The sequence below is a fragment of the Salvelinus sp. IW2-2015 genome, linkage group LG33 (assembly GCF_002910315.2).
Source record: "Salvelinus sp. IW2-2015 linkage group LG33, ASM291031v2, whole genome shotgun sequence".
Taxonomy (NCBI): domain Eukaryota; kingdom Metazoa; phylum Chordata; class Actinopteri; order Salmoniformes; family Salmonidae; genus Salvelinus; species Salvelinus sp. IW2-2015.
The window spans coordinates 29774350-29782260 of NC_036872.1; the positions used below are offsets into that span (position 1 = coordinate 29774350).

Below are 7911 nucleotides of genomic sequence, written 5' to 3' on the forward strand. Positions count from 1 at the left end.
GTTTCTGGTTAGGGTAGGTTTTAATARTCACAGTGGGTACGACTTCTCCAATGCACTTCCTTATAAATTCACTCACGAGTCAGCGTATAGGTCGATGTTATACTCTGAGGCTGACCGGAACATTTCCCAATCCGCGTGATAAAAACAATCTTAAAGCTTAGATTCCGATTGGTCAGACCAGCGTTGAATGGTTCTAGTCACTGGTACGTCAAGAAGGTAGGAGGGGACGGCAGGAAGAGACAGAAGAGAGGAGGCTATTTTCACAAGACTAAGGGTGGGACACAGCCGGATGAATAAGACTTTAAATGTGATTAGAAAGCATCCAACAGGAAAATGTGGTTATTGCCAGGACATAGAAACAGTAGAGCATGTACTGATACAGTGTGGGCAGTATGAGAGGGAAAGAGAGAGGCTGAGWTCCTGTATGAGGGAGAAGGGGATACAGGAAATTAGTTTAAAGAGCATGTTGAGTAAAACGTCATTAGATACAGTCTCAAATATTTTTTTTAAAGAGAAACGGCTGRCAGGATCCAGGCTGCATCACATCCGGCTGTGATTGGGAGTCCCATTGGGTGGCGCACAATTGGCCCAGCRTCGTCCGGGTTTGGCCGTCATTGTAAATAAGAATTTGTCTTAACTGACTTGCCTAGTTAAATAAAGGTTAAATWAAAAAATAGGTAGGATTTCGTTGCTTCATGTCTCTGGCCCACACTCCAGTACAGTAGGTGGCGGTAATGCACCATAACATTGGATGCCAACCGCCGATAAACACCACCAAAGAAGAACAATGGCCGCCACCATGAGCAAGTCTAATTGGTTTCGGTTGAGCAGTTTTCAGATATTTGATTTAATGTTTAATCAGCGAAACATTCATAAATTAACATGTCTGTTTACTATTGTCCTTATTTTAACGTGTCAGTGTCTGGCAGACGATGGCTACGAAATGGATGACTTTTTAAAAAGGGAGCACTCGCTTACCAAACCATACCAAGGTAACGTTGGGCTGTCCTTTGCCGGTGTTTTGCCGAAAATCTCTCCCCCTTCGCGTTCTTCATTGCTGCGACCTGTTTTGGTTTCAGAATGATTTTATMTTTTGATTAACAGACAACGTTCACAAATATTGACATTTGTCTTCTACAAAACCAGTATTGAGTTAATCAGAAAGTACTTACTGTATAGCTAGCATTAGCTATTGTCTCTAATGTTGCGAAATGGGTATTGGCAGCATAGTGTTAACTCACCTAGCTAACAAGTGCCACCTTCTTCATAGGATTGCATTTTATTGCGCAATGATTCCCAATACGGGAAGGTGGTCGATTATTGATAGTATAATAATACGGTGTAGTTATGTAAATGTCTTGACATGTGTAGAGAATTGTGTTATCCAAGGTGGATCACCATAATAAACAACCATTTGCTGATGACATTATGGGTAGCAAACTAGGTATTTTACAAATGTAGCTTCTGCATTGGTCCCTCTAAAAAGGACAAAGATCGGTTGAAGTGCAACATTTACCTGGAGCTAACTGCAAATAGCACTACACGGTGATTTAAAAAGTCACTCAGTCGATCAAAAACATTTTTGCTAAAATTATTATTATATTCCTCTTTAATTTACAATCTGTAGAAACATTTAGAAWAGAAAGGTTCAGAACTTTTGTGAAACATCACAGCAGAGTTGAAAAATATATGGCAAATATAAATAAATTGATGGTGTTGGGGGATAGATGGGAAGGTTTGAGTGGTGCTGAAGTGTGAGATTTAAAACAACAAGATGACTAATGTAAAATATGCTGTGTCTGAAAAATTTCTATTTTGAATTTTTGTGAAACAGCACARTTACAAATATATGGCAATGTAGAAATCAAGCTGGATGGGAGGGGTTGGTGGTAGCTGAGGGATGGGATTAAAAACAAACTAAAGTTAACTGTTGTAAGGTGCATTGTGTCCGTAAAATGTATATAGTATGTATAAGCTTGAAGTAGAAACCTAAGTGTTGTCCATTAGTTTACTCCAATTAAGAGGGGTGGGTAGGGTTAGGGGAAAATAATAAAGAAAAATATATGCCAAAAATGACAAGAATGTGCAAAGCTGTCATCAAGGCAAAGGGTGGCTACTTTGAAGAATCTCAAATATAAAATATATTTTGATTTAACACTTTTTTAGGTCACTACAATATTCCATATGTGTTATTTCATAGTTTTGATGTATTCACTATTATTCCACAATGTAGAAAATAGTAAAAATAAAGAAAAACCCTTGAATGAGTAGGTGTGTCCAAWCTTTTGACTGGTGCTGTATATATAAAGGACAAAGATTGTGATTTGTTCTCAAAGGTGAGCTAAAATATTCTCACATTGCTGTAATACAATKGTGAGACCACTGGACAAAGATGCCTATATCAAGTTATGCATAGGGATTGTGCTTGTTTGTGTAGGGGTGGGCTCCTCCAGTTCCTCCCATTGGGACCTGATGGGCAACGCCATAATCACCACTGAGCATGTGCGACTGACCCCTGACTTGCAGAGCAGACAAGGAGCAGTGTGGAGCCGCATTGTGAGTTAAGCTCTCCATCCCCAAGTAGATACCAGCACCCACCAGCACACTACTGCTTATCCTTGAACAACCCGAGACTCCTACATGGCTGCATTGTTAAGAACTCTAACATCATAGTTTGTAGTCTGCCGTGCAACCTATAGGCTCACCTCATTTGTAGTAACACTAGCATAAATTAAGCCTATACTTTCTGACTACATGTACTACTCTATATAGGACATGGCATTTGAACATATTATGACAGAGAGCACTCAGGTAACATGCCGTGCCACAACCTGCTTTTCCTYATTCACTGTACTGTCTATGTCTGCCTGTATGGTCTCCTACCACAGCCCTGTTACCTGAGGGACTGGGAGCTGCAGGTGCACTTTAAGATCCATGGCCAGGGGAAGAAGAACCTGAATGGAGATGGAATGGCTCTGTGGTACACCAAAGAACGCATGCAGACAGGTACTGAGCTTGCATTGTCTAACGCACAAACCAGGGTTTCCCAAAGGGCACCCTGTCCTCTATATAGTGCACTACTGGTCAAAAGTAGTGCCCCATATAGGTAATATAGGGTGCCATTTTGGATACACACCAAGGTTAAAAGATTCAAGAATGTCTCTAGTGTTGTTAATATTACAACGCTGTCAGCATTGCCTCCCTAAAGTGTTGACTGCTGGGGTTTAACACTTGCAGGTCCTGTGTTTGGAAACATGAACCTCTTCACCGGCCTTGGAGTATTTTTGGACACCTACCCCAATGAAAATAATAACCATGAGGTACTCCAATCCCCCCTCTGCCCAATCCCCCTACTCAGATCAAATAGCCTTCACTCACTCACTCACTCACTCAGGKGGACAGCCCAACACGTATTTATTATGGGGATCTGTCTATTCCCAAACACTGATTGTGTGTAATTGGTTTSGGTGTACAGTGTTGTTTATGCTACAACCTGTGTTTCCTTGCTTCCTTCTTGGACACACAGAAGAAGTACAGCCCTTCAACTCAGGTAGCTACAGTAAACTATCAGCCAAGCCCAGTCATTTTCCCCTGAATTGAATTGCATATTTTGTTTATTTATAACCTCATCACACCAGAACCTGTCCCATCCATGTCGGCCAACCCACATAATTTACGTGTCTCTGACTTGTTTGATGGGTGACATGTCTCAACTCTCATCCATTTTGTGCAGTATGTGGTACGTCAAAAGACTAGTGTCAGAAGTTGTTCCTGTTTGCCTGAGAATATAACTCTGGCAGTACTTCATGCATTTAGTCAGTGGTTGTGTCTGAAATGGCACCCTATTCCCTATATAGTGCACTACTTTTGACCAGAGCCTTATTAGGGGATAGGGTGCCTTTTTAGATGTAACAAGTGTGTCTCAGGTCACTGAATGACAAACATCTGGCATATCACAACTRCTTCTGTTTGTCTCTGCAGAGGGTGTTTCCATACGTGTCAGGTATGGTGGGAAACGGGACTCTGGCATATGAGCACGATCGTGATGGCCAGTCTACGGAGCTTGGCGGGTGCACGGCCCTAGTGCGCAACATTCCCCATGACACCTTCCTCCTCATCAGATACACCAAAAACAGACTGACAGTGAGAGAAACACACAGCACCACATTTAATAAAGTTAAAGGTGGCTGTTAGCAACATATTGACCTATGTTTGACCTCATGTCCTACAGATACAGATTGATGTTGATGGCAAACAGCAGTGGCGGGACTGTCTGGACCTACCAGGGGTGCGGCTGCCTCAGGGCTACTTCTTTGGAGCCTCCTCTGTTACTGGAGACCTGTCAGGTACTGATCTGGTCCACTGTCTGAACATCTTTTTATTTGTTTTATTTTTTATTTAACCTTTATTTAACTAGGCAAGTCAGTTAGGAACAAATTCTTATTTACAATGATGGCCGACACTGGCCAAACCCGTACAACGCTGGGCCAATTGTGCGCCGCCCTATGGGACTCCCAATCACGGCCGGTTGTGATACAGCCTGGATTCGAACCAGTGTGTCTGTATTGATGTTTCAAGCACTAAGGTGCAGTGCCTTAGACCGCTGCGCCACTCTGGAGCCCAAAATCTCAGAACAGCACTGTCTCTGTTACTGGAGACCTGTCAGGGACTGGTCTGGTCTTCTGTCTGAACATCTCAGAACAATACTTACTGTCTTTGTGTTTCACTCTGCATTATTCTCAAACATTTTTGGAATCCGATAAGTTCATAGTAATCAGATCTATGTCAATTCTGAATGGAGAATGGTGGAAAGCCCGTGGTGTATCGGTAATGCGGTAGTCCTGGGTCGATCCCCACCTCCACCCTTCCTAATGGGATCTCTGTCCCAGTCTCCCTCTCTTTTTCCAGTTGTCTGAATAAAGTGTGAAATGTAAAAAAATTATTAGGAAAAATTCTGACTGTTGAATTGTTTTCATTTCTCCCTTTAAAAAAAAACAACGTTTTATTTGTATTTTTTTGTTGTTGAATTTTACCCCCTTTTTCTCCCCAATTTCGTGTTATCCAATTGTTAGTAGTTACTATCTTGTCTCATCGCTACAACTCCCGTACGGGCTCGGGAGAGACAAAGGTCGAAAGCCATGCGTCCTCCGAAACACAACCCAACCAAGCCGCACTGCTTCTTAACACAGCGCGCATCCAACCCGGAAGCCAGCCGCACCAATGTGTCGGAGGAAACACCGTGCACCTGGTGACCTTGGTTAGCGTGCACTGCGCCCGGCCCGCCACAGGAGTCGCTGGTGCGCGATGAGACAAGGATATCCCTACCGGCCAAACTCTCCCTAACCCGGACGACGCTAGGCCAATTGTGCGTCGCCCCACGGACCTCCCGGTCGCGGCCGGCTGCGACAGAGCCTGGGCGTGAACCCAGAGTCTCTGGTGGCACAGCTAGCGCTGCGCTGCAGTGCCCTAGACCACTGCGCCACCCGGGAGGCCCTCATTTCTCCCTTCCTGTCGTTTCCAAGACAACCATGATCTGATCTCCATGAAGCTGTACCAGCTGACCGTGGAGCGTCCTCAGGAGGAAGAGGAGGAGGAAGAGCTCACTGTCCCCAGTGTTGATAACTTTGAGCAATTGAATAAAGGTAAGATTATACAATGGCAAGGTTTTCACATCTTGCATGCATCATTTAATCATTTTTGCAGAAATTGTTTGTTTCAGAAAATGTGTGATAATTGTTTTTGCCTGTCTCTTTCAATTAATGCATTTGATTTTAATGTCTTAATTTCATGATTGTGTTTGTCTTTCATTACAGTGGAGGTGCAAGAGGAGGGGATGAGTGGAGTCCAGCTCTTCTTCACCATAGTCTTCTCCATCATCGGTATCTTCGTACTGGGGGTGGTGGCGGTGGTCGTGTACGGGCGCTGGAAGGAAAACAGCCGCAAACGTTTCTACTGAGAGGAGAGAGGGATAGTCTCAGCATCCCAAATGGCTCCCTTTATAGTGCACTACTTTTGACCAGGGCCTATAGAGCTCTAGTCAAAAGTAGTGCACTCCATAAGGAATAGGGTGGCATTTGGGACGCTATCTGAGAGAGGGGGATAATCTGTGAAGGAGCGCAAGAGCCTGTGAAGGAGCACATAGATTAAAAAAAAAAAACATACAACCAACATGCTGTCTGCCATACATAGCTTTACTACATAACTATTCCCTTACTTAAATAATACCTCAACTGAGAGAAATGAACCTATCTCAGCCAAAATAAATCAAATGTGACCCTTTTCATTTTTAATACTGTGAGATTTGTCTTTGTTGCCCTTTATTTCACCTCTGTGTTGAACGTAAATGCTGAAGCTAGCTAACGTAGGAAAGGAGACCATGACCTGTGAATCGCTGACACTGTCATCAGCACACTGCACTCACGTATGTGTGATGTGCATGATGGCTGTGAGAATAGTGCTCTGTGGTTGGTATTGCACTATAGCGTTGCTGTCATGTTCTGCCGTTGAGACTACAGAATTGTTTGCACTGACATGAAACGCCCACAAGAAGTATTATATTGAGCTGTCACAATAATTGTGTAATGAGAGATATAATTGTTCTCAACTAAAGTGCCTAGCTAGGGCCAGTTTAAGATCAGGGCCCATATCCACAAAGCATCTCCAAGTAGGTGTGGCCTTCTAGATAGTAATGAATAAGATTATATGGACGGGGGGAGCTGATCCTAGATCAATGCAGTGACTTTTTGAATACAGGCCCGTGTATCACTATGTACACACACAATCTCTAGTTCTAYTGTTTGGCCCTTGACAATTCTGTATTGCTGTGCTGTAACTACCATCGATATATCGTACTGTACATGTCATTGGATGCTACTCCCTTTTGTTTGATCAAAGTTACACATTCTGTTTTCTCTGAGACTCTCGACCCTCCTTTGTAGGTTTTAAGTTGTTAACAAACCGTTGTTTACCAGCCATCGTATCAAGCACACAACTATCTTAAGCACTTAATCAAAACAGATCATCTCACCTGCGGCGAATATATTTATTGTAATGAATTAAGTGTTTGTGTTAACCTGATTTAAAGTCACTGTTTGTCTAGTACACCAACAAATGTCAACCTTTTATTTGACCTTTATGATTGATCAAATGTCTGTTGTTGACCTGTGACAGTTTTTGTTTTCTATGTTGACATGTTTTTACCCTGTAATGAAAAACTACACATTGACCATCCACATTGAGCCTCAAATGTGAATTGAGTTACCTGAAGTGGTTGTGTAGGAATGGTGGTTCTGTTGGGTATGGCTGAACTGTAACCCCTAAATAAGTAGCCTTAGTTTGTAATCCAATTTACAAAGCTACATTACCGATCCTCTCCAGCCACTTATTTCCTGGTGCCTTACCTGGGTTCGCAGGATGTTGGTGGCACCTTAATTGGGGRGGGMGGGCTAGTAGTAATTGCTGGAGTGTAATGGTATCAAATACATCAAACGCATGGTTTCCAGGTGTTTGATGCCATTTCATTCCATTCCAGACAATATTATGAGCCGTCCTCCTCAGCAGCCTCCACTGCGGTTGTATTCTATTCATTAGTGCAAACCGTAGTAAAACCACTGGCGTAGCACATTTTATCTCGGCCTCATGGCGAAATGTGTAAAATAGCATGAGATTAGCTATAATACTGCTTATTTGGACCTTGAGGAACTGCACAATGCCACTGAGTAAAACGGCTTAGGTAATATGTTAACATTGCAAAAAGTTTTGCTATGGTTTGCACTAATGAATACGACCCAGGATATGTCAGTTTCTAGGAGGTCAAAAGTTGTATGTGCTGTTTTCACCCAAAATKTTTACTTAATTAAATGTTGACGTCTCTAGTTAATTATGTTTGTGGATGTGTGATATGACAGTAAT

At 42.7% G+C, this 7911-nt stretch overlaps 1 protein-coding gene across 2 annotated transcripts; it reads left to right on the forward strand.

Annotated features, from left to right (window-relative positions):
* The first annotated feature begins 761 nt into the window (after positions 1-761).
* LOC111957889 (VIP36-like protein) lies at positions 762-6250 on the forward strand. 2 transcript variants are annotated; one of them, XM_023978963.2, is made up of 9 exons: positions 762-992; positions 2438-2556; positions 2889-3006; positions 3238-3320; positions 3527-3550; positions 3982-4143; positions 4232-4346; positions 5523-5642; positions 5814-6250. In XM_023978963.2, exons 1-9 carry the CDS (start codon positions 788-790, stop codon positions 5954-5956), a joined length of 1089 nt encoding a protein of 362 aa, XP_023834731.1. In that variant the 5' UTR covers positions 762-787; the 3' UTR covers positions 5957-6250. The 2 variants fall into 2 exon arrangements, with proteins under 2 accessions (XP_023834731.1, XP_023834732.1); XM_023978964.2 differs by lacking the exon at positions 3527-3550.
* The last annotated feature ends 1661 nt before the right edge of the window (positions 6251-7911 follow it).

Excerpts from the sequence above, each read along its gene's own strand:
- LOC111957889 (XM_023978963.2), top strand. The coding sequence starts at position 788 with ATGGCCGCCACCATGAGCAAGTCTAATTGGTTTCGGTTGAGCAGTTTT. Across the intron at positions 3,551-3,981 it reads AGTACAGCCCTTCAACTCAG|AGGGTGTTTCCATACGTGTC; the intron begins GTAGCTACAGTA and ends TTGTCTCTGCAG. Across the intron at positions 4,144-4,231 it reads ACACCAAAAACAGACTGACA|ATACAGATTGATGTTGATGG; the intron begins GTGAGAGAAACA and ends CATGTCCTACAG.